The sequence below is a fragment of the Acipenser ruthenus genome, chromosome 26 (genome assembly GCF_902713425.1).
Source record: "Acipenser ruthenus chromosome 26, fAciRut3.2 maternal haplotype, whole genome shotgun sequence".
Classification (NCBI taxonomy): domain Eukaryota; kingdom Metazoa; phylum Chordata; class Actinopteri; order Acipenseriformes; family Acipenseridae; genus Acipenser; species Acipenser ruthenus.
Genome location: NC_081214.1, coordinates 15,443,357 through 15,471,074, shown reverse-complemented (window position 1 = coordinate 15,471,074; position 27,718 = coordinate 15,443,357). Strand labels below are relative to the sequence as shown.

The 27,718-nt window shown below is 39.6% G+C and overlaps 1 protein-coding gene across 1 annotated transcript in view; it reads left to right on the top strand.

The window, feature by feature from the left end:
- LOC131701645 (neurite extension and migration factor-like) overlaps positions 1-27,718 on the top strand; it is a 103,961-nt gene that overhangs the window by 73,457 nt on the left and 2,786 nt on the right. The window contains exons 2-4 of the mRNA XM_059000721.1: positions 9,668-9,795; positions 15,630-19,797; positions 20,488-21,174. Of these exons, the coding sequence (XP_058856704.1) occupies positions 9,720-9,795; positions 15,630-19,797; positions 20,488-20,692 (4,449 nt within the window). The 5' untranslated portion in view covers positions 9,668-9,719 and the 3' untranslated portion in view covers positions 20,693-21,174. The remainder of the gene's footprint in view (positions 1-9,667; positions 9,796-15,629; positions 19,798-20,487; positions 21,175-27,718) is intronic.

Below are 27,718 nucleotides of genomic sequence, written 5' to 3'. Positions count from 1 at the left end.
CGGTAATTTATGGCCTACTGGTCGTCTATGCGCTGTGTATCCCTGGAGATATGTAAAGTGAACATGCATATTTTTTTATTGAATTTAACATGGCCCTGTCTACTGACTGCCTAAATGTAGAATATACCAGTTATTTCGCTTTAATCATGTGAAAATAAATCATATGGCCTGGAAGCAGCCATTGAAAACTGAGCATCAGATGCTAGAAATTTTGCACAGATACTAATGGGAATGTATTTCGTGGGATACAATGTCCAGTTTGTGTTCAGGCAGTGACATTTCGAGTTAAAATACCTATGGAAACCACTGATTGGCCTCAGTATTGGATTTCAGAAGTCCATTCAGAGTGTTCCCTTATAAAAGTTTCCCATAGTAAAAGCCTGGTAAGCATACTGTAGGTAAACATTGTAAAGCGTAAGAGGTGTGGGAAAGCATATTAAAAAAATATGACAAACTATGATCTTAAAGAAGTGCTAAGCAAGGCTGTAAGAAACGTTTTCTTACCTCTTACTACTATCACAGGTCCCCATTTTCTTCTGTTGAAGATCTTCTGGTTCATTGTTTGTATGTTATAGTTCGATTTGTAATATGTAGCCAACAATGAAAAGTTGTTACTGCTTCCTAGCAGCTAATCCCTTTATGTGTTGTACGGTCGTTCAGAATCAAATGTGACCTACAGCAAAGGTACCAGGAAGCAGCTGTAAGTCTTTGATGTGGTTTTTGAAATACTTTCATATTCCTGAATTCATGTGAAAACAGGTGAAGACCAGTAATGATGTTTCTAAATGTAATATGAAAGCATTGGTTAGCTCTCCTTTGAAGAAGCGGGTGGACTTGCATGGTCGCCTCACTGGATTTCACAGTAAGGATCCGACTTACTCTGCACGCTCAGTAAATGGCAAGTATATTCTCTGCTGGATGCCGAAGAATATTCTTTTTCCCAACAGTTGAAGATCATTGGTGAGAAGCAACAGTGCTGTATTTTTTTTTTTTTTTTTTTTTGAAGGGTACACAGCTATTCACCCTGTCTCAAGGTCTTCAGGAGGCACTGATTGATTTTTTTTGATGCATTTGTCAAGCAGGGCACTATTATTCCTATAGCCATTGAATTAGATTTCATTCTTCACAATTCAATCCTATGGTTCGATTTGCAGGCATTCATTGCAGCTTATAAAGATAAAAAAAGAAAATTATCATAACTAGAATCAGGCTGATTTTGTGAACAAAAACAAAGCATCCCCAGGGGCATGATAATTGCATCTCTTGTGCAAATGGGCCCAGAACCCCAGTAATCAAAGATGGTAGCTGTGTACCAATGGGAAGGACATTATCTTAGATACATTTAAAATGTGCTGCCCTTCAACCATAGACTGGTTTTAAATATCGACCCTACCCTGCACAAATAGGTTTATCTAATTTTCTAGTCATTTTATTCAGTTGAAGTAGACCAAACCTTAAACCTTATGGCTGATTGCCAAAGCATTTTACTCAAAAGTGTACATTACTGCATTTATTCAAAAGGTAAAAATAAAACACCTTTTCATTTACAAAATAAGAAATAAACTGACTTAAATTAGATACCTGTTGTGTTTCGTTGTAGTTTTGTAACTTTAACAGGTGTTTCTATATTTGAAAAAAAGAGATAGTAAAAGGCTTGGATAATCAAAACTGTTACTAAGGGTTTCATTTTATAATTGTGTTAATCCCATAAGGGGGGGGGGGGGAGAATATAAAATCTATCCTACCCAAACTTAGAAACCTGAGTTCCAGTAAACCAACTTTTATGATAAGTGAGGCCAGATCGGCTTTTGTTGTTGTTGTTATTGTTGTTGGAACATCTCCCGGGAGAGCTGGAAAGCATCCCTGTCTCGCCCTGACTCGAATCACTTCTCCCTTTCTGAACCATACAAACGAGATGATTTTTGTGCTGCTGCAGCGAAGGCAGCGTGTGAGATGCTAATTAGGGGGTCTTGTCTTCTACCCCATCCGAAATGCTTCTGCACAAAGAGTTAGTGTCCCTACAGAATGACCAGAGTATCCAGGATATCGTGAGACTGATGAATAGCCCAGGTGCATCGGCTAAAAAAAAAAGAAAACATGGCAAAATAATGAATAAATCAATGACAGAGTCTTTTAAAAAACAGAAACTTTCTTTAATCTCGTTTCCGCACTCCGATCGAGTGATGGCTTTTTAAACTCTGATTTGATGGTATGTACATCAAGTGATGTGTTTGTAAGCACTGCTTTGAGTAACTTCATCGTTCCAATGACTACAAGGCTCTGTCAGTTGATTTGTCATTGAATTGATTAGGTGTCTTTTAGTATTTCTAAATGTAAGTGCTGCTGGCTGGGTTTCTCTTATGAACAAGACTATTGTGTATGCTAAATTAGCCTACATATTTAAATGCTGTGCTTCGACTTACCTGCATGGAAACCTTATTATGCTTATTTACCCAAAGTGATATTACATTTGGTGGATGTGTGAGTGTTTAGAAATTGCAGTGGATGAATCTCACTATATTGCTTTATTTGGAGTTATATACAGCAGTGGAATATATGGTACAAAATACAGACATACCTGAAAGAATTGTATTGAGAGATTTTTGTATCCCTTCTTTTTGTATTTTGTCATCAAAGACATTGAGAAATACTTGTAGTCGAGGCGTTTGACAGACTGCATTAAGTTTGACGTTGTGGAGTGTTTTAATAGTTATGGATGATATCTACCATTCTACAGAGTGTATGCATATCGAGTTTATCACGCAACAATGCTGAACGCACATGCAAGTTAAACACAGGATTCTAAATATGCTCCGCTGCAGAGAGGATCCATGTAGTTTCACAGGCAGAGGAAACATCCCTCCCAGAATGTTTGTGTATCTGCTGCTTCACGGCTGGAAGTTAATAAATGAAAATGACATGCCTGAATCATACTCCCCCAGTAGATCTTGTTCATTCATCATTCGTCTCTTTCTGCTACACTAGGCTTAATCTTCCATGTTGGCAGCACTGACTCCTCCACTGCTACAGGCTGTGCGGACTCTAATTAAACAATTATTTCAGAGTTTCCATCGTACCTATCAGCTGCAGAGCTATGCCAGTGACTGACTGTGTTATGGGTGGTTGTTGTGTTTTCAGAATTCTGGGTTTTAACGCTGTGGTAAATTCAAGGGGTGAAACCCAAGGTTTTAAAATCAGTTTTTTTTTGTTTTTTTTTAACAGACTGGATCGTTATATATACAGTACAATGCTGTAGACAAAACTGCTGCTTCTTTTCCGGTTTCTTAGCACTCATTTTGCTGTGTAGCTATGGCCAAAAGTTTTGCATCACCCAATAGAATTAACATAAATAACAAAGAAAAAGAAAGAAAGAAAGCAAGATTGACAACAGGTGCTGGTACAGTATCAATATGGTTCAGTGCGTGCCTGCCGCATCATTGCAGCAGAAACACTGAAGCGGAATGCTGTGGTACCAGCCTGCCTGCTGTATACTTCAGAGTCACTTGTTTCATATCTGGCAGGTGTGGGGGATGCTAAATCGTCTCAGATGCAAAATAAGATAATTCCATCAATTAGACTGTGCTTCCAGTCACGGGTTATCTGTTAATTAGCAACTGAGGCAAATTATTGTAGCTGCCTTGAGCTGTATGATTTATATTGTGGCCTGCACAGCTCACACTTAGCCACGCTACCACAAAGTAACACAGCACGCTCGCTTGCAGAAAGCAAAGACATTGCTCTGCACACGTTGGCCGTGTTGTCATGAACACAAGCTATTACTTTTGTAGCCACTTCAAACCTGTTTATCTGATTGATCGCTTCTGCTAAATTCACAGCTGTGTGTCTCGTGTCATTTTCCGAGTTTTGCTTAATGTAATGGCAGGTGACTGTTAAAAATGCTTCTTGTGCCATGCTTGTCATTGGTAGTAATGGACACTGAATTCTCCTGACTTAAATCCTGTCTAAGCTTTTCCTTTGCACGTTCGTGATCCAGTGTAATGAATTTGGAGATTGTCTTTCGACAGGGCATTTTCAGAGCCCGGAGCAAGATTCGAAATCAGATTTCTAAACGCAGCTCCCTTTACTATACTAACAGGTCTGATATCTTGTGTGACAACATCCACTATCAGGCCTCTTATTTCTTTTGCTCTGATGCTTTTTGGATTAATTTTCTTTCCAAAATAAGCTGTCACTGAAGGGGATGCTTTCCTTTTGTTTTTTACCTGTGTTCCCGCTGTCGTATTTTGTCGGGTGCTGTCTTACTAAATGATCCCGCAGGTTGGTGTTATTGCCACAGAAGCTCATTAAAACTCCACAAAAAGCACATTTTACCTTTCCATTTTGTTCTTTTGTAAAAAAAAACTTCCAAACATCTGACGGCATTATTTTAAATGAAATTAAATCGACAATTTAACTAGAAAAATCTGATCCTGAAATGCGGCCTACCTCTAATCTGTTCTCTGGGGTTTTTTTTAATTTATTTTTTTGTCACGCTTACTCTGAAAACGTACGTGCTGCGTAGTGGACGGGGTGGTTTTTTTTATTATTATTATTTAAAGGAACCAAAGGAAAGGCGAGGAATAAGAGTGTAGGTTTACATTTTGCCGGTCCTAATAAAAAATGGTCCTATTAAACTGATAGATGCGTTTTTTTTTTTGTTTTGTTTTTTCAACCATCGGTGGTTATTCCAACGATTCGATGCATCAATGCATCGATGCATTGTCCCAGCCCTAGAAATAAGACTCCTATTGCTATTGTATAGCAGTTTCACGCATTCCAGGTTTTACAACAAGCTTGATTAGCCCCAGTGTGAACAAGTTCAGGTTTGTCTTATTAAACTTATACTACTAAAACCAAGAATGGATCAAACTGCTATGCGATGTGAGTCTGATTTCTTTAGTGTAGCTGCAAAGCAGTGTCAGTGCCCAGGTACATACAGTACTCATACCATTGCTGGTTGTGCCCACACTCACAATCAAAAGTAATAGGCTCCAGTCACGGTAAGGCACAGACCTGTTCTGAATTATAATCCTTTGCTCTAAAGGTTAAAATATGTGTCACATTTATTGGCCAGGAGTTTAAGACTTTTGACCCCTAACCCCAACCCTGACACATTGCAATTAGAATGTTTTACTACTGCAAGCAGCTTCTTGCAGAGGGAGAGAAGAGCACTCAGTGGAACAGGTTTTACAGAATGTGGTTTGGACAGAGGAGACCGAAACGCTGTTCACATTGTCCAGTTTAGTGTGCAACAAACTTTACAATTGAATCACAGTAAAAAAAAGTCTGTATGGACACCCTCAATTTGACTTTATCAAGCGCTCGAGAGCTGGCAGTTAATTATCTTATAAACCGAACAGGGGAATGTGGCCATGCTGCACATTCTGCCCTTCATCACACACTAGTAAGTTTGTGTTTTAAATTAATGTTAACATATATATATATATATATATATATATATATTATATCGGTAATAATAATAATAATTCCATGTACAACGCTGGGGTATATGGAGTGTTGACATAACCATTTTTCTGCAGTATTGTTATGTTTATTGAGCTTCAATGAATGTAATGTAAACAATGCTAAAGTACTGTTCCAAGAAGTTATTCCACCACATACTGTAAATGGAGGTCACAGTGTCCTTAACCCTGATTGGCTAAGCTGCTGAAGGCTGTACTCTCGGCGCGGGCATTTGTTCTGTACGTATGTGATGCTGACTTGTAGTCTTTCATGGTGCTGATAGCTGTGATGTGTCATTGATATCCTTGACAAGCAGTGCTTCAATGACTGTTTGAATAATTCCATTAATCACAGTTCTTGTATTTGAGTAGTCGTGGCTCCCTCCCTCTTGAAAAAGCAAGATTAGACTTAACATTTCAATGGGACATGTTATCAGTGCATGTGTGCTGAATTATTGGTACCTTTATGCATAGGGTTACTGGACACACTGTGTTCCGGTTTATACAGTATAAGATTTCAATTTTTATTATGGAGCCATTGTCCTCCTTAGGATTTTAAAAAGTAACAAATAATAAAGATACTATGATTGTGCAAAATCTAATGCTAACTGTGTAAAATTCCAGAAACAACAGTTTTATTAGCTGATATGAAGAGAGTAGTTTAAAGTGGTGGGGGTGAAATCTCATTTTTGCATATGTCTGTAGAATCTATTAACCAATTGTCATGAAACTTGATATTAACATAATTTGGCTTAAGAGAATATCAGATATTAGATGCTGGGGATATATGGAGGTGTCTGTCTGTTTGTCTGATCTATCCATCTGTATGTCACATTTACATTTTTGCATATACCGGTATATGTTACGGTAAAAGTCAGAATTTGGCAAAACAATCTTGAATGAGCTTACAGTAATGACAACTGAGCAGTGTAAACTAGTTCAACATGGTACTGAACAGTATTGTGATCCACTTACGTAGAACAACCATCATTCTGGTAAATTTGCGTATAAAACAATTCACAGTGGTGCTGAAGGATATTGTACTCTGAATACGCAGTAGTTTGATGAAAAATAACATAGTGTTAAATGCAAATTTAAATCATTTAGGACCTTAGTTTTTTCAACAGAAAATCACACAAATGGTTATGACACAAAACGTCACAAAGACAGGCAGTGAATAGATATATTTACTTATTGCAGCGCAGAATAGGTAAATGTGGCACTTGGAGTTACACAGGACTCCTGAAGCCTTACAATGCGCGAAAGCGAGACATTCGGTCTTTAGTCAAAGGTACTTGGTTATCCTGAAGAGTTACTGATAAATGTCCGAAGGAAAGCGTTATCATGTTTGTTGGAAAACATGGAACAAGTATTGAATAGCAGTTTGCTACGCATGAGGAATGACGGCTGTATTCATGTTATTTTTCTGAAAAGTGATTTAACATTGGATAGAAAAAACTGTTAGTTCCAAAAATGCAAGCACTGCTGTAATAGATGAAGGCTGGCTATATACTCTGGGTATATAGATACTTGCACTGCATTGACTCCAAGCAAGCAAGAAATAATAGCAGCTTCATTGAGCAATGGATGGTAGCAGAGAGCTGAGAAAAACACCAACGTATATTTAACTATATTTAAACAACCGCACATTAGAAGTAAATTGAAGGCAATATGGTAGAGAAGTTACCCTGAAGTTATGACAACTGAAAATGATTCTTTTGTGTCAAAGCAAATGACTGGCCAGCAGCACAAGGCTGTACAAACAAGTCCTTTGACCTCCAGCCCTGACATGAAAGACGTTTGCCCTTCGGGGAGTCCACTGTGGGGTATAAAACTAATTAAACAGGTTTTTGCTTAGAATATACAGCTGGTTTATGAGGGGGTCATAAAGCTAGTCTTCAGGGGGATCTGGAAGGAGCCAGACACTTCAAAGGGGCTGATAAGAGATTTGTAGATTTATATAAACTAATCAAGAGAAACTTGTTTTTTCCTGATTGGAGTGCACATGGTACATAGTGACCGGAATAATGCATTGTCCCTTTGCCATTGGTTGAGTGTTATAGGAAGAGGAGGAGAGAGACACCTATGCAGAAGGGTATTTAATGTCATGTAAAAGATGTAACAACTGGTAATCGGTTCTATACTTTGGTTTCCCTGCATGTATGAAATAAACGTAACACTGATTAAGAAATGGCGTCTGTGCGGTTTCTTAAGAAACATCGATACTCACGTTTTAAGTTACATCAATGTTTATTTTGTAAAGAAATTCGGTCATTAGCCAAAGGCACTTGGTTACTCTTGAGATTTAAAGTCGATATTTACCAGCAAATCTTATAATTTCCCAATAGTCAGAATGTATATTGTAGAGAATAACTTATCAAAATGCTGACAAATGTCATTGCTAAGTGTTACTCTGTACTATTCTGTACATACGGTTGATGTATGTCATGATCATACACAATGTCCTCACACTGGTAGCTGTGATTGTTCACAGCCGTGGCGGGGGGTGTATGTTACTGACCTACTTGTTCCTAAGGTAATTGTGTGTCTACTTGAGTCTTGGCAGCACATGCTTGTTGCTGTTTATTTGGCGTTGTTCCGTCATCCTGGAACACTGTGCTGGAACCCATTTTGTACTCCAGATTAGCTTGTAATTGTATTTTCATACTTGGTTAAATCACACGTAAGCACAACCCTGTGAAAGGATTGATAGGAGCTGTAAAGCGCACAAGCCTGGAAAACGTTTTGGAACATAACTGTAACTGCTGCAATAAATTAGAAATGGTTTCATTTTCATCGTTTCTGACTCCCTGCCCTTGAGGTCATTTATATGCATGAGAATAACTAGGAATGGTGTATTTAAAAGGATATTCTCACATTATGTTATTAACCCATGCTGGTGTGAAAGCATTCTTACCTGTACAGTTCCTTCATTTATTTCCAGTGGGAGGCACCTCCTGTCTTGGATTGCTCTTGCTAGTCCAGGTTTATCGTAATGAATAAGTAGTTTAGGGATTGAATTGGTTTGCTTTAATAATTAAAGACGACTGGATTTGCCAATGTTGCCTACCCAAGCTATACTGTATTGGAACAGACAAGTCTCACTGATCTTAAACCATCAGCCAGTGTGATGATTATTAAATTCAGGACGGTGTTGAGGTTAGATGGAATTATGAAGAGCGACAAGATCTGAAATTGATCATATTTAAAGCCTGAGGTTAATCTTACTGTATTTTTAATTTTTCACCATGTCTCTGACAATTGAAAGTTTACTTAATAGTTTATTTAAGACTTGGGGTTCATGAATAAACTATGAATCCATTTATTTCACGTCTCTGCCATCATTGAGACAGCAGTTTGATGGTAAAGGGGAGTGAGTCCAAGTCTTTTAACAATCGTATTAAAGAAAACTGGGGTTTATTCATCTAAGCATTACAAAAAAGAACAAACTTGTCATTTTACATACTTGCACATACTGCACTGTTGGAGAAGTTGGCTTTAACAAGGGGTAGATGGACTACTGTTTGGACAGTCGTCGTAAAAATAGGCCAATAGGTCTGGTCTGGTGCTCTATTTGTGAATGTACTGTTTTGTAACACTTTGCTGTTTGTGCACTATATTGTAAAACTTCTTGGGATTTATTAATGTTCAAAAATATAATTTCTGTATTAAGAGACTGCAACCAGAACTGCACATCCACCCATCTGAAACCGCACACTTCACAATCACTTCACACTGTTCGGTGCAAACTCTAGTTTTAACAAACTCCCGTTTTAATGATTTAACCAGCAACGGCTTTTAGATCCACCACCATTTGTAGAAATTCACTAGACCTCATTGCCAACAATGAGGCCATGCAAAATGCATGGTTTTTAAACAAGAACCCACATTTGCAGTGATGGTGAGCATTTGTATTAGTTTGGACAGAATGTCCAATGCCTGAAAACTGTTCCTGGTGCTGAATCATCCTTCACAACGTGTGTGTGTTTGTTCTTTGACTGTTCTCTTCACATTGATGCATAGAAAACAGAAGCTTCCATACAAATAAGACCAATGATGTAATAGCAGGGGTGGGGGGTGAAATCGACTCAATGATATACTACTTGATATTAAAGAGAGTTTGTATTGAGCATGTCCAATATTTCATTTCTTATGGGGTGAATCATATAGGCTATAACTTGCCTCGCCTGTCTGTGTTTTTGCAGGTTGGATAGAGGTAATGATGCATGGAAGGAGAGACAGAACCAGGCAAAATTAATGGATGTTCTACACGATAACAGCTCCTCTGCACAGGAACGAAGCCCGGCTCAGGTTAATGGGGAAAATGAAGATGGTAAGAAACCCTTAACATCAGCACTATATGAAAACTGAAAATGCTTAAAAACTGACATCATGATTACTTGCTGCTGTGTGCGCTGTTTGTGTTTTAGCTTTCAACCAGACTTACGTAACTATATCAAACATCTCCAAATCTCTGAAGGTCTCTTTAGGGTTGTAATAGCAATATCATGAAGCATCACAGCTTGACGTCTCCAAAAGCCCCATAAATAAAATATCTACTACATGCATCACTGTGTTACAGATATGCATCACACTTCAAATGCATATCAAATGCAGTGCAGACATGAAGACCCTCAATACCCAGACAGCCTATCCACACAAAGACACACAGGTTTTGAAATTAAGACTGGCATTATTGGGATCAACTACTGTTTAGGTTATTATTATTTTATTATTATTATTTATTTCTTAGCAGACGCCCTTATCCAGGACGACTTACAATTGTTACAAGATATCACATTATACATTATTTCACATTATACAGATATCACATTATTTTACATACAATTACCCATTTATACAGTTGGGTTTTTACTGGAGCAATCTAGGTAAAGTACCTTGCTCAAGGGTACAACAGCAGTGTCCCCCACTGGGGATTGAACCCACAACCCTCTGGTCAAGAGTCCAGAACCCTAACCACTACTCCACACTGCTGCTATTAAAATAGCTTGAATGACTGTTTCATTTGTGTAATATTTAAAGGGTTTGAGTATGATTTTATTGTCATTTCAAGATGGAAAATATCCATTATCTTGTAATAATTTGGTGTCTAAATTACTTGCCCCGCTTCTTACGGATAAAGAGAATTACTATACTGGCCATTCATTACCTATATATTTGATTTATTAGATCAGTTCACGTTCCCGATTTTCTTCTGCAGATCTTAACCACTGCTTGTTACAAAAATACATGGACAGAAAAAAGGATTCTCGCAACGTCTATTTTTAAACTAATAGTTTTTTTACTTATGTGGAGGTGTCTGTGCATATGTAGGTATGTGCACGAGTAACATGTGAGTGTCATTTTTTATAGTCTGGTGATATGTATAAGAGGGAGCCTAACATTTGTATAAGTATATGCTGTGGATTTAGATCACAGTGATCTTCATTGTCATGATACTGATAGCTCTAATTCTGTAGCTAGGAATACATATGTTTCTGATAGACACACAGGCATCTAGTATCTTTAAGTGATGCCTGAAATAAATAAAAGCGAGATCATTTGCTGGTGTTTATTTTTTCACCCCTGTAGTGTTATATTTCAGCTGTCTGTAATTTGTAAGAATACAATATTTGAACTGCTTGTTTGGTCACACGTTACATGCAGTGTCTCTAATTACTGTGTATTTACATAGTAGTTACATAGTACATGCATGTGTACTTACATATAATTACAATGCTATTATGCATAGTTACAATGCACATAATCTGTAAATTGTTTTTGCACGATGTATGCAAGTACACAATTGTATCAGAAAAGGGTTAGGGTTAGGTTTAGGGTTAGTGTTAGTGGGGTGAGAGTTAGGTTAGGATTAGTGTTGGTGGGGTGAGGGTTAGGTTTAGGGTTAGTGTTAGTGGGGTGAGAGTTAGGTTAGGATTAGTGTTGGTGGGGTGAGGGTTAGGTTTAGGGTTAGTGTTAGTGGGATGAGGGTTAGGTTTTTGGGTTAGTGGGGTGAGGGTTAGGTTTAGGGTTAGTGTTAGTGGGGTGAAGGTTTGGTTTTTGGGTTAGTGGGATGAGGGTTAGGTTTAGAGTTAGGTTTGGAGTTAGGGTTAGGGTTAGAGTTATGTCATGCAAAAATGTACACATTAAGTACATTGTAACTATGAATAATAAGATTGTAATTGTGTGTAAGTATGTATTTACTAAGTAACTACTATGTAAACACACAGTAATTAGAGACACTTAATGTAAAGTGTTACTGATTGTCCTAACACTAAAACACAGACTATTCACCCAATTAACAACAGACAAAATCCAGACTATTCAAACATAATACATTATGAATTTACAGAGAAAAAGAATAACATTGAGTTATCTGTGGATATGATAGTTATAACAGAGAAACATTTGCCATCTTAAAAGTGGAACCTTTAAAGAGTGTGTGGCTTCAAACATCATCGCTTTTTTACAATCTCTTTACTGTTTTCTGGTGTTTGTAGTCATTGTGAGCGGCTCTGTGTCCTGTTGCTCCAATACTTATTCTATTTTCTCTAAATCTTCCTTTTACTTTGCTTTGATGAGCTTGAGCTAGAAATCCAGAGTGCTGATACTGAACAGCCTCATTCATTCCTTTCAAACCATGTGACAATATGACCATTCAATGCACAGTTGAAAGGGCACCTTGTCCTGATTTGAATTGGAATGAGGAAGGTTGTTAGTCCCGGCACTTGTGATTCTCCAGACAAGCTCAAAGATAGGTTAAGGCACATTTAGAGAAAAATGGTAATAACTCCCATGTTGGAGCAGCCGAACCCAGGACCACTCAGAATGATTGCAGGTGCCATAGAACAGTGAGGGGCATGGAGAAACAGAATGAAACTGACATTCAAAGCTACTTCACATTCACAACTATGCAACATTTAACAATTAAAAAGATAACACTGTATGACGGATTCCTGCTTAGCATCACTAGTACTAAATGAAATTCACATGCAATGCAATAGTAAATATACACAGTAACAAAAAGAAAAGCTGCATTGACTGCCATTAGGGATTCTGGAAATTAATCTGCACTAAATAATTCAAAAGCCTTTTTGTTTGATTTCTGAATATTATTCTATGATTTAGAATGCCTGGCAGTTCGTTTTCTGTTTTCTGAAGAATGACTCCACACTGTGAGAATCTGTGTTATTTATAGCCAAAGAACCATGAGCTCCCAGTGGACTGATTTTATTAACCACTGCCAGCGTGGTCTGTGTTTTGTGGGCATGTGCTTGGCTTCCGTCAGATGAAGATCTTTTCTAGCTAGATCTCTATTTGATAGGTTTATAGGGATTAAATGCAGCCCTACATTCCTGTTCATAGTGGTGCAATGGCAGGGATGTATTGCTTTTCTGGTGGGATACCAAGCTTATAAATTCAAGCTTGTCCATTCTAGAAATGTGAGTCAAATCCCTGTGAACATATTTGAAGCCCTTGCAAATGATTATAGCCAGTGGGTAGTTTTTTTGCGGTTTTGACAGGGCTTGTTTTATTCCACAATTATGAAGGTAACTCTACACATTTATGAATCAATCCAAGAAGCCGTTCTCAATAATGATGATAAAGACGTTTCATTTCAGAAGACAAAGGCTCTGGTTTCAGAGACCTTGATTAGTACTAGTCTTGGACTACCTTACCTAAATTAGGTAGTCCAAGACTAATGCTAACTGGGTCCTGTAAAACTAGCCCCAGAGTTTTCACTTTAGCTTCCCCCAGTCCGACTGCCCAGTATGGGGAAAGTAAAGAGAATTTGACCCATATCTAGGAATTGCTATGAGCAAAATGTTCTGTCTCTTTATCGCTAGTGTTACTACTTGTTTGGCTTTCTGAAATATTTCTATCAATGCCTTTCGTGACGTATCAAACAAAATCAATACAATAACAATTATCGTTTTGCGTAGTTCAGGCATCCTCATTAAAGTGGTTGTAGCTAACCAAATACTTGTCATGAATTTTATCATGCACCTCTATTCACTGTATAGGTTCATTATATACCTCGATATAAATACTGGATAATCGATTCAATAATTACATTTTTGTAACGCGCATAGTTAATAACATTATTTAAGTTTATCAACGAAACTGCACCGAACGTCCTGCCTTGCTTATTTACATTATTTCTGCCAGACAAGCAGTGGGCGTGCCCTTCTTTTCCTGCTCGTGTTAACCAGCATCTGATTTGCTGGTTCCATCCTACCAGCCAATCGGTTTTGAAAATGCTTTGTAAGTACGCCCCTCTGTGTGTTCGATGTCAACAAAACAAAAAAAAAAAGTTTGAATCCAGAGCAGGACGACAGACTTGTATTCCTACCAAACAACTTGTAAATAAATTGTGCACATTGAAGACTGACTGTGTATAGTTTGCACTTCTTTGGAGTGTTAAAATGAACTGTTGTAAATTAATATTTAACAACATCCGCATTGTGTGTTTCACAGATAGTGAAGGTTAGGTGGTACAGTATTAACATGCAATGCGTGATGCTGCAGCTGTCACTGAATAAAAAGTCGTTTTTCATAAACTTGTGTCTAGTTTATATAGATTACATTCCAAAGTACGGTAATCTGTTCGGAATAAATATTTTAGTAACACTCCTGTAGTGTGTTAAACTTTAGGCTTGTTGCGAATGTTGTAATTACCCCTGGCATTCAATTGTTGTGCACAAGCTTTTACTTATAACAGCAATGATATTAAAATAATCACATCGGGGGGGAGAGGAATGGAGCGACAATGTATGTGAACGGTACAATCATCAATATTTATTCAAACGATTCGATTTTGTGTGCCTAGTTAATCGATTGCTATTTGGAGGCTTAACTGACAGCCCTAATAGGTTTGAAATGTGCAGTTTCATTTTTTTTATTTAAAACATGGCATCCGGTTCTACACTAGGTATAAAAGTTCTCAGACCACAAAAGTGCCGCAGTATCTGAAGCAAGGCCTGCAAGATTTCTTTACGCCAGCAAAGTACCAGATATTTTAAAATTAAAATAAATGTTTGATAAAACATTTCAAAACTGGACTTTTGAGACATATAATGGAAGTTATTAAATTACATTGAAGGAGAGCAGTCAGTGCGAGACCACTAGCAGCCAGACACAGACTTATATTCTCATCTGCATGCTAACTGTGTCTGCAAAGCCCTGTTACAATGAAAGAGCAAACAGCTGAGCAAAAAAAAAAAATCAAAATGTTTTAAGCTAATTTTGAAACAAAATAATAATAGAGGTCGTTATGTAAATAGCTACCATTAATCGGGTATGCAAGCTGTGTCTAAAAATCACATCATGCCTCATATCTTTGTTAGCAGCACTGTGCATAAAAACAAATTCTAAAGGTCATTCTGATGCTGTAAAAGAAAATAATGTTCACACTGTGATCTGGCATTTCAATTCAGACATTTCTTTTGACTTTCCTACTCGGGTTATTACATTTAAATCCCTATGGTTAAAAACAATAATAAATTGCATTATTTTGCAGACATATTTATATATTGTGTTTACAGCATATTTACGTAAAAGGATTTTCTTGGTATACTGTGCTTCCCTTTGCGTGGCATTAGATATCAGCTAAGTACTATAATTCAATGTCTCTTGCTCGAGGTCTTTGTTTCTCATATTGCAACATTGAGGTGGAATTTTCCCCTTTATAAAATTGACTGTAGGAAACGCTCTGACAGCCTGGTCCTGCTGCTTCATGCTGGATATAAGCAGTTCCAAATACTAAACCATTGCTGACAGCTTTGCTGCTGCTGTAGATGTTTTGTTTTCAAATTTCTGTATACTTGCGTTAACTGCAGCTGAATAGTTATCCAGGCAAAATAAATGTGAAGCTATCTGTAAAGCAGCTGTGTTTGTTGCTGTTCCTCATGTTGTATTAATTATACATGTTCTTGAGCTGACAGAAAGCTGAGGGTGTATTATATAGTGGATCCCTCTTTGTTGAATTTCACTTCATACCATACCCTATTACTATATCTAAAAAGGGTTGTTTTTTTCTTGCATGCAATAGACATTCAAAAAGGTAATAATAACAGCAACACCTACAAAAAAGGCTTCAATTGCTGCTGGGTTCAGGAATTGTGTTTATATATATATATATATATGTTTTTTTTTCTTTTTCTCTAGGATCACATGACCAGAGGGATGATGTGAAGCCGTGTGCTGCTGCATATACTGCAGTTACATTTTCATCCTCGGCTCCGGCAACGAGTAACAGCACACAGAAAGAAAACCAAGTGTGTCAGCGGGTTGTGCCTCCCTTGACTTCAAAGGAGCCCTGTATCCTGAGCCCTCCGTCCCCTCTGAGGCTCACAGAGGTACCTGAACACACTTCAGATGACTCTTCCACGCATGCCACCTCCCTCACATCCTGCGTTACCAAGGGGGTGAGCCCTTGGTCCCTGCCAGAGGATTGTGACCGAACTCCGTTCACCATCATGGAGCCAGGTGGCATATCGGCTCTGACTGGCGACTGTTTGATGCCACAGAGCCGAACCTGCCTGGGTTGCTTTATTGAATCAAAAGACAGTGTTGACGCTGAGCCAGGAATCAGCCTAAAAATGGGGGATATAAACAGGGATTATGATACCTGCTCCATCTCAGATATAGGGATTCATTGCATGAGCACAGGAGAGAGTGCAAGATATGGGGATCAACTGCTTTCTGATCAGCTCCTAAGCTTCCCCCTGCATAAATCAAGGACTGCAGACAAAAGAGACGTGGAGAAATCTGACAGTGATTCAGAAGACCCGACTCCAAAAAATGATTACGAGGGATTACTGTTAGACAAATGCAATGGGGATGAGGCTCTGCTATCAAATCCCAATCAGGATTGGGGCTATTTTGAGTCCTTTATTAGTGAAAGTAAAATCGAACTGCTTGACCTATGCTCCAAAAATGAGCTCTCTGTAAACCTTTTTTCCGAGGAGGATGTGGACAATTACATGTTCGATGATGACGACTCCACCCTCAGCAGTGACGTGTGCTCTTTAAAGATCCGCTACGAATCCTTCCAGGATAACATGAGGGAAAAGACCACCGCCCTGCAAGAGGAGACCCAGTTTAACTTCTTCCCCAGTGTCCTTGTCAACTGCACGAAAAAGGAAAATGGCCCAGTCAAGAAGAACACAGACTCTCAGTTTAAAGCTGATGAGATCAGCCTTTGGGGTAGCGAAGACAAAGCTGATACAAACAAAAGCTGTAACCCTGGTGGCACAGTGCCGTACTTACCCGCTAAAAGAAACCATTTCTTTGACTCCAACAATTCTGCTGAAGATTCAGGGGAATACAGCGACGATGACAGTTCATGCACGGGATCTTCTTACGACACTTTCAGGGAAGCTAAGGAGTGCAATAGGTATTTATCCAGAGAGAACTCCAGTTCATCCAGTCAGCTAAACTACGGATTAAGAGCCAAACGAAAAGTGAGATACAGTGACGACTACCTGTATGACGTGGATTCTATTGAGAGCGAAAAGAATGCAGAGAAAAAAGAGCTGCAGCCATACGGCCCTAAAGAGGAAGATGATGACGACTGGTGCCCAAAGAAGAGGCGAAAATCATCTCGGAAAGAGCCTCCAGTTATCATTAAGTATATAATCATCAACCGCTTCAAAGGAGAGAAGCACATGCTGGTAAAACTAGGCAAAATCGATCCCACTAACACAACAGTTAGCTTAAACGATGACCTACTGAACAAATATGAAAAAATGGCTCCCTTAAAAGACTATTGGGAAAAACAGCAGATCAGCAGGAACGATCTGGCTATCAGAGATAAACAGCATTTTCATAGGAATGGCTCAGATCCATCGTTTAGGCCTAGCCCCCCGAAAAGAAAATATAAGATTGCAAACAGACATAGGATTCAAAGAATTCAAACTGTGGAGCAATCACCAAACAAGCAGGGCTCTTCTTCTGATCACAAGCAGGAAAGCCACACTACAGATGATGCAGCCCTTCCGGGCATGCCATTAACAATAGCAACCCCCAACTGTGCAAACAGATTAGACTCGAATGACATAACACACACTGGCTCAGAAAAGAGCAGATCACAAGAAAGCGAAGATAAGGGAATTGAAACAAAAATTGTCCGAATAAAAAAATTCAAAAGTGAAGCCAGATTGAGGAGCAAAAGAATGAAAGCCATGCAAGAGGATAGCAAAAGCATAACAAACCTAACAGCGATTTGCCCTGTTTTAGAAAACCAGGACTCTGTAGGCATGAAGGATGTTACTATTCACTGTGCTGCTAGCAGTCCTCATTTATCTGAAAGCCACAGTACTGATGCTGCTGCTGAAAAACCTACTTTTTTACCAGCCACCACCTGCTCGTCTGACAAGCCTGTACCATCTGCTAACATTGCTACAAGTGTACCAGTTGTCCCTGGAGGCTATCTGCAGACGTTGTTAGATGCATCTGATTCATCAAGTAATACCGGGATCTCTTACTTCTCCCAACATCCCTCTGGGCAGCATCCTGTCAGTGTTTCCCATGCGGAAAAGCAGTTCACTTCTCTGCAACTCGCACAGAGTTGTGTGCTCTCTCCACCCTCCGAGTCAGAGCTTCAACAGTCGCCCCACCACCTGGAGATTGAGCACAACTTTCCTCCCATGTGGCACACCGAGACCAGCAACAGCCAGCCTTCATTTACATCCAATATCCCAGAAACTGCTCTGCTGTCAAGCAATTTCGGGGTGTCTGCTCAAATGACAGACGACATGTCTGGATATGGCCAGCTAAACCTGAACAGCAACAGACTGCCGTATCAGAAGAATTATTTGCATGAGCACCCCTTGCAGGCTGACACTGATTATCAGGCATGCCAGGTACCGTGTGGAGAGGGACATTTTCAGTTTCAGCGAGGCACACTAAATACAGACGATGGCAGACTCGTCAGTTTTGATTCAGTTGGTTCATTGTCGGCTACTTCTAGCAATTATAGCTCTTTAAGTTTAAAGTCCTGCGATAAGGACAGTGAAGATGACATGAATGATAACTTCTTAGCCCACTGCAGTCCCAAATTGGTGATCCAGCAAAGCATTGATGAAATTATCCCCCTGAAGGAGTCAACAGACTTGCTGGACATTTCAAACTTCACTCCTGATAAGTTCAGACATTCATCCCTGTCGGAGATGTCGCCGCCTGACACGCCAAATTTGTCTCCTCAAGTTACAGGGCCAGAAATGAAGTCCATGGAGAAGGCTAAAGACTTCCAGGATTCCACTGAAGTCATTCTGGGCAGCTCTCAGGACGTGAAATGGAACTGTAATGTCCTTCAACAGCAGGAACATCACAACAGCCCATTCATGGTTAACAGTCATAGATTTCAGTTCCACATGTTCAATGATGATGATACGGTTGGTCTGGTTGAGAAATCCCCCTGCCTGGAAACTTTTGACAAGCAACGAGGTGAAATCAGCACTAGCAGCACAAAAACTTCAAAAGCAAAAAAGAAATCCACCCCGAAGCAGACTGGGACTGATCAGAAGAGCGCAAAGAAAACCAGAAGCCCAAAAGGCAGCAAAACATCAGAGAAAAGTAAAACTCCTCGACAAGGGTCCAGATCAAAGAAAGGGAAAAATGGCACAGAGGAAAAGAATGCTAAAGCCCAGGCGGGGGATTGCAAGGCGGCACTGAACGATCCCATCACAATTCACAGCCCTGGCAACTTAAGGCTTTCTAATGACTGGTCATTAGGTAAAGACATCAACATGAGCTGGTCTGATCCTAGCATAGCACAGAATGCGAATCTCCTTGACGATGATCAACGAGAGTTTGAAGAGCCCTCAAACATCCTGTCCAACATCGCTTCTGGAATGGCTGAGGTCCAGCGGTTCATGATGGCCTCTATCGAGCCATTGTGGAGCCCTGCAGCAAGTGTTTGCCAGCCCCCGGAAGCCAACAGCCTCAAACTGAAAACCCTCAAAATCCTTGCCAGCACCCCAGCAGAGTCCAAAAGGAAAGGCGCCAGCAGCAGCGATTCCCCTGGGGTGATAAAGAGCCGGAAGTTATCCACCAAGAGCACAGGCAGCAAAACCCAAGTGAAATTAAATGTTTCCAGCCCCCCACTGCCCAGCATTGCACTGGATTGTAACGGAGGTACGTTGCCAAGGTGTGTCTTTGATAAAAGCATTGCTAATCTAAGTACTTCAGGCAATAACGGCCCGCCACATAAAAAGATGTATCGTCATAAAACAAGCGCAAAATTTCCAAGGGATGAAAACAGTAAGGGAAAACGAACAGAACGCGACCAGAATAAGGACTTATCAGTGATGGCCTCTTTAGAAAAACTGAGGTAATATTCCGTAACTGTGGCTGCAATGCACAACCCCCCTGCCCCACTGTCCTTTCTCACTTTCCTTCTACCTGCTAAGCCCTATGTCCCCTCATTTTCCCTGTTGACTCAAATGCAAGGGTTGCATGGCAAAGACATTCCCCCTTTGTTTCCAGAGAGAGAAATGAATAACTTGCATGAATTGTATTGTTCTTTTACAAACTACCTATTGAGTAATTGTTTTCAGCTTGGCTGGGTTTGTACAACCACCATGGCTGCAATTTTCTGCTATGTTGCTGCTTTTTTTTTTTTTTTTTTTTTGAAAAGCCTTGAAAAAAAATGACACAACCTTTTTTGAGCCTTTTTTTGTGAAATAATATTATTAAACTTGTCACCTGCTGCCCCCTTCCACAAATATCTATATAAATATCTATATCTATATCTATATATATATATATATATATATATATATATATATATATATATATATATATATATATATATATATATATATAAAACTATATACAATGTTTTTTACTGAAAAAACATAAGCACTCTGTCTTTTGTATGCAGAGATTGGACAGCTTCTCTAGCACCAGTCTGCATTTCACAGCCTGACTCTGCAATACCCTGTAGAAATCATATCACCCAATGTTGACAAGCTTAAAATCGTCCTAAGAGTGTGGAATAAATTGTCTGATTTTTCTGCAGGGAACCAGACTACAGTTTTCTTAAAGCAGAAAGGGGCCTTTTTGTTTTACATGTGTTTTTGAAGAAGATACTATTTGATTTTGGAATGGCATTATTTACGTTCTGTCTTTTCTGTGAAAACTGCAATGCGGGCCTTTTAAATGAAAACAGTGCCCCTGAGCAGAATTTCTTTACATGCCTGGAATATGTTGAATATAAAGTTTAAATATGCTCTTAAGTTCTTTCAAAAGTGAAGTTTTGTTAAACGCTGTTGTACAGAAACATATGCACTACTTGCAAAAAAGAAAAACCTGTGCCAAACAATGAACCAGTGACTGACTGAACAGACAATTTTATATATCGACGTGAGCATTTTTCATGTTTTGATTTGGGACACGTGAAGGGAAGCAAACATTCCAGCAATGTTTTTTCTTTGTTTTGTTTTTTTTTGAGGAAAACCCCCCGTTGAAAAGCACCTGCAGCTGACAGTGGTACAACAACTCACATTTTACCAAAACCTAAGGACTTTGATCTTGTCAATTTTGCCAAATTTAACTTACCTCAACATCACCCGGCATTGTGAATCTCAAACAAGAAACCATACTGGGGGCTGACGAATCTAGTTGTGTGCGCAGAAGGAGGTAACCCGTTGCATTAATCCCATGCAGTTTTATTGGATTCTCAAAGAAATCGTAAAGGCATCAGATGGTAAGTCAATATAATTATTACAACAAGAGTAATGTCTCGTGAATGGTACTGTTGCTTCTAATTGAGTTTTCTTTTTTGAAGATCATCAATTCTCAACAGGCTGCCATGTTGCGTGAATGCTTGCATTGCTCCCCCATGTTTTTTTTTTTATTTCGGGTCTTAAGAAGTCATGTGATGGTATGCCCTTTGAACTTTGCTGGCTCCACCTGCTGCATGGTTATACCGGTGTTATAGAAACAGGTGGAGTCTGCAAAGTTACACAGGAAGTATATATGAAGAGGAAAACGTGCTCATGTAACAGACAGTTACAGTTTCTGAGACTGTGACCTCAGAACCTTTGCATCGTGGTTAAGATGCTCGCTTGCTGTGCTCGTGGTCACAGGTTTGCACCCAGCCCTGTTACATTCACATGAAACGTACAGTGTTATGGGAGTGTAAACAGGCTTCACCTGAGTCAAAGTGAAAATGAAGGCTGGAAATCAAAAGGTTCAGCAACAATGATGGACTTGTGTTGTTAAGCTAATGAGCCACTAGAAAATTGTTATGACACTTTTTTTTATACAAACTATTATATTTAAAGTGAGTGTAGATAACACAGTAGCTCCATACATTTTCCCTGCCTTGCACATCCATTGACTTTATAGGTATTTTCATTTTAAAACTTGAAGGGACATATTTTCAAAGCGTTACCTCCAGTCTTGTACTCCTATTGTTTGAAAGGAGAAGAAATTATGTATAATGTTACAAAATTAGCTACAAACACCTTGAGGGTGCTTAAGAGAACTTGAAATATATTACTTAGTTGCTTGGTTCTAGTTTTGTAAAAATGAAAAGACATTTTAAAAAGCAGATGTTAATTAAAGTAAACTGTGAAAATATGGTCTGCTATCTGGTAATACACAAGGTTAAATAAATATCTGTTTGCAAGCCATATCATGTCTTGCACTTCTTATGTCATTTCACCTAGAGAGTGAATCTGTACCCACCCCTTTAGGGCTTTCTTTCCTGTCAGTAACCAACCAGCTACTTCACTTATGACTGACAGTAATATGCTTTGAACCCCAAAGACACTGCTGGGATGAAATGGCCGAGAAAGTAAAGCAGTAACAGACTTCCTGGAAGGCAAGACAAGCAAACTGAGAACTTTCTTTAACTTAGTATAGTACCAGATGGCATCTTTTGAAATGAAAATACAGGTCTGCTATAAAATGTGTTTATTTCAAGACTGCAACCTGTATTACAAGTCTATGACAGGTAAGATTTATTATGTTATTTTGCTAGTTACAACGACTTTGAAGTATGTTTCCTTTCAATTTGGATTTTTAAAGGTCTTTATATTACTGTGTTGTAATGCCAAAATATAGCGTTGACTATCCCTAGCCCTGTAACAGGATAATACAGACGTGCTCAAATTTGTTGGTACCCCTCCACAAAAAACGAAGAATGCACAATTTTCTCTGAAATAACTTGAAACTGACAAAAGTAATTGGCATCCACCATTGTTTATTCCATATTTAATAGAAATCAGACTTTGCTTTTGATTTTTTATTCAACATAATATTGTAAATAATAAAACAAATGAAAATGGCATGGACAAAAATGATGGGACCGCTAACCTAATATTTTGTTGCACAACCTTTAGAGGCAATCACTGCAATCAAACGTTTTCTGTAGCTCTCAATGAGACTTCTGCACCTGTTAACAGGTAGTTTGGCCCACTCTTCCTGAGCAAACTGCTCCAGCTGTCTCAGGTTTGATGGGTGCCTTCTCCAGACTGCAAGTTTCAGCTCTTTCCATAGATGTTCGATAGGATTCAGATCAGGACTCATAGAAGGCCACTTCAGAATAGTCCAATGTTTTGTTCTTATCCATTCTTGGGTGCTTTTAGCTGTGTGTTTTGGGTCATTATCCTGTTGGAGGACCCATGACCTGCGACTGAGACAGAGCTTTCTGACACTGGGCAGTACGTTTCGCTCCAGAATGCCTTGATAGTCTTGAGATTTCATTGTGCCCTGCACAGATTCAAGGCACCCTGTGCCAGGCGCAGCAAAGCAGCCCCAAAACATAACCGAGCCTCCTCCATGTTTCACTGTAGGTATGGTGTTCTTTTCTTTGAAAGCTTCATTTTTTCGTCTGTGAACATAGAGCTGATGTGACTTGCCAAAAAGCTCCAGTTTTGACTCATCTGTCCAAAGGACATTCTCCCAGAAGGATTGTGGCTTGTCAATATGCATTTTAGCAAATTCCAGTCTGGCTTTTTTATGTTTTTCTTTCAAAAGTGGAGTCCTCCTGGGTCTTCTTCCATGGAGCCCACTTTCGCTCAAAAAGCGACGGATGGTGCGATCAGAAACTGACGTTCCTTCACCTTGGAGTTCAGCTTGTATCTCTTTGGCAGTTATCCTTGGTTCTTTTTCTACCATTCGCACTATCCTTCTGTTCACTCTGGGGTCGATTTTCCTCTTGCGGCCGCGCCCAGGGAGGTTGGCTACAGTTCCAGGGACCTTAAATTTCTTAATAATATTTGCAACTGTTGTCACAGGAACATCAAGCTGCTTGGAGATGGTCTTGTAGCCTTTACCATTACCATGCTTGTCTATTATTTTCTTTCTGATCTCCTCAGACAACTCTCTCCTTTGCTTTCTCTGGTCCATGTTCAGTGTGGTGCACACAATGATACCAAACAGCACAGTGACTACTTTTATCCATTTAAATAGGCTGAATGACTGATTACAAGATTGGAGACATGTGTGATACTAATTAAAGAAACTAATTAGTTTGAAATATCATTATAATTCAATTATTTATTATCTTTTCTAAGGGGTACCAACAAATGTGTCCAGGCCATTTTAGAATATCTTTGTAGAATAAGCAATAATTCATCTCTTTTCACAGCTTCTTTGCTTTATTCTATAACATACCAAAGGCATGCGAGTATACATGATAAAATAGCTTTTAATTTCATCACTTTTCAGGAGGAATGAAGCATTATTTCAATGAGCTGTAAGGGTACCAACAAATTTGAGCACGTCTGTATAAGCCTGTTATCTCCACTCTGAAACCTGATTTGGGAAGGAACAAGCTTTTTCTGTTGTGAATTGTTAGATTAGTGGATGCGATCATGTATCGGAGGCCTAGGGATTACTGTATGTCTTTCTGTATAGCAGGTAATCAGAACTGCTTTGATATGACAATTTAGTCATGGCTGCAGAGTAAAAAAAAAAAAAAAAAAAGAAGAAATTTGGAGCTGGGAGCCTGGAATGACAATGAAAAGAACACGGTACACATTTAGCTTGCAGGGATTTGCAGTTTGCAGGAATATTGGTCATACTTGTGTTTTTAAAGCATGTAAATCTAATTAAATCTCACATAACAAATCTTACCTGTAGGGCATTGCCTCTTGCTATGCAGGCCTTGCAATGTTGATGTATTGTTCAGCTGTGAAGGCCTCTCCACAGGTTCATGACTGTGTAATTTGTGTTATTACATTTATACAGTATTGTATAAGTATTTTCTATAAACTAATAAAAATTGCTCTTTGGTTGTCAGGCTGTTGGAATTTTATGAGGTTCAATACGTTTTAAACTATGGAAGCACACAAATATATTATGAATACATGAAATATTTTATATACAAGCTGATAAGAACTCCGTGAGAGATGAGAGCAGCCTTTCTGATCTTCAGTACCCCTATACTGGATTTATTTCATATATATATATATATATATATATATATATATATATATATATATATATATATATATATATATATATATATGTATGTAGTTTATTTAGAAAAATTAAACAGTAGGGATGTGCAGTGATTAAAGAAAAGGGCTTGATTGAAGGGTGCTCCCTAGTGGCGCATCCAGTAAAGGCGCTCCACATGGAGTACAGGATGCTCCCTATAGCCTGGAGATCGCTAGTTCGTATCCAGGCTATGTCATTTGCCGACCGTGACCAGGAGTTCCCAGGGGGCGGCGCACAATTGGCCGAGTGCCACCCGGGTGAGGAGGGCTCAGGTCGGCAGGGTAATCCTCGGTTCACCGCACACCAGCAACCCCTGTGGCCAGCAGGGTGCCTGCGGGTCTGCTGTGGAGCCATTCAGATCTGTGTTGTCCTCCGGCACTATAGGTCTGATGGCTTCACTGTGGATCTGCAGTGCGAAAAATGACAGCTTGGCAGGGACACGTTTGAGAGGACTTGTGTGTCAGCCGCCGTTTCGCCAGTCGGCGCTGGGGTTGCAGTGGTAGACTGGGATCAATACATACAATTGGTGATTCCAAATTGAGAAAAAATTGGCTAAAAAATCCATTGGTGGGGCTCCCGAGTGGCGCATCCAGTGAAAGCACTTGCTAGAGTGCAGGATGCGCTTTATAGCCTGGACGTCGCCGATTCGAGTCCAGGCTATTCCACAGCCGACCGTGGACGGGAGCTCCCAGGGGGCGGCGCTCAATTGGCCGAGCGTCGTCCAGGGGGAGGGAGGGCTAAGTCGGCCAGGGTGTCCTCGATTCACCGCGCACAAGCGACCCCTGTAGTCTGGACGTGCGCCTGCGGGCTTGCCTGTAAGCTGCCCAGAACTGCATTGTCCTCCAACGCTGTAGCTCTGAGGCGGCTGCACGGTGAGTCTGCGGAGTGTAAAGAAGTGAGCGACTGACGGCACATGCTTCGGAGGTCAGCGTGTGTTCATCTTCCCCCCTCAGCGCAGGGGTGGTAACGGTGAGCTGAGCCTAAAACTAATTGGGCATTTCAATTTGGGGAGAAAACAATAAAAACTAATTTGCAACGACTAAATTTAAAAAAAAAAAAAAACATTGGTGACTACTAAATTTTTTTTAAAAAGAAAATACTAGGGTGTTTGTCAAGTTTAATCAGAGGTATCTTGCCCAAAATTACAATCCCACAATTCACTGCAGAGATGTTGCCCACATTGGGAGATTGATGCGTTTCTATGGAAAATCAGAAAGTGAAATCAAAACGATTCATATATATATATATATATATTGTAACACAGCAGGGAGGGGGTTAATCCTCCCTGCATGAAGAAAAACATGTGAGAATGCACATTTGTTTGATTGTTGGTTAATTGGTTTGTTGTTAATGATCCCCTGCACCTGGTAGTTATTGTTAAATTAGGACCAGGTGCAGGGTATTTAAGAGAGGCAGCTAGTCTGCTCATGGCTGCTGAGTAGAAGGAGGCAGATGGTGTGCTCTGTCTCCGAGCAGTCATACAAAAGTTAAGTTCCGTGTCAAACCTGTGTGGTTTTAATTTGTTGGGTTTTTGTTTGGTGGGGAAACGGCTTAGCCGTCCTATTTATAGACAGGGTGTTCCTGAGTCTTAGTTAGCGCTCCAAAGGAGCTAGGTGTTTGTTTTGTTTTGTATTTTGTTTATTGTGTGTATTATTAAAAGTGCGCGGAAGCGCTGAACCCCCAATTTTCTGTGTCTGGGTCAATCTGTAAAGGGGCAACGAACCTAAGTGGGGGCAATATATCACAATATATGAATCGTTTTGATTTCACTTTCTGATTTTCTATATATACAGCTCTGGAAAAAATTAAGAGACCACTGCAAAATTATCAGTTTCTCTGGTTTTACTATTTATAGGTATGTGTTTGGGTAAAATGAACATTTTTGTTTTATTCTATAAACTACTGACAACATTTCTCCCAAATTCCAAATAAAAATATTGTCATTTAGAGCATTTATTTGCAGAAAATGACAACTGGTCAAAATAACAAAAAAGATGCAGTGTTGTCAGACCTTGAATAATGCAAAGAAAATAAGTTCATATTCATTTTTAAACAACACAATACTAATGTTTTAACTTAGGAAGAGTTCAGAAATCAATATTTGGTGGAATAACCATGATTTTCAAGCACAGCTTTCATGCGTCTTGGCATGCTCTCCACCAGTCTTTCACATTGATGTTGGGTGACTTTATGCCACTCCTGGCGCATAAATTCAAGCAGCTCGGCTTTGTTTGATGGCTTGTGACCATCCATCTTCCTCTTGATCACATTCCAGAGGTTTTCAATGGGGTTCAGGTCTGGAGATTGGGCTGGCCATGACAGGGTCTTGATCTGGTGGTCCTCCATCCACACCTTGACTGACCTGGCTGTGTGGCATGGAGCATTGTCCTGCTGGAAAAACCAATCCTCAGAGTTGGGGAACATTGTCAGAGCAGAAGGAAGCAAGTTTTCTTCCAGGACAACCTTGTACTTGGCTTGATTCATGCCAAAGCTGCCCGATTCCAGCCTTGCTGAAGCACCTCCAGATCATCACCGATCCTCCACCACATTTCACAGTGGGTGCGAGACACTGTGGCTTGTAGGCCTCTCCGGACGCAAAAAGTTTTCTTCCAGGACAACCTTGTATTTGGCTTGATTCATGCGTCCTTCACAAAGACAAATCTGCCCGATTCCAGCCTTGCTGAAGCACCCCCAGATGAGTCCAATTTTCAGCTTTGCCCAACACCTGGTCGTCTAATGGTTAGACGGAAACCTGGAGAGGCCTACAAGCCACAGTGTCTCGCACCCACTGTGAAATG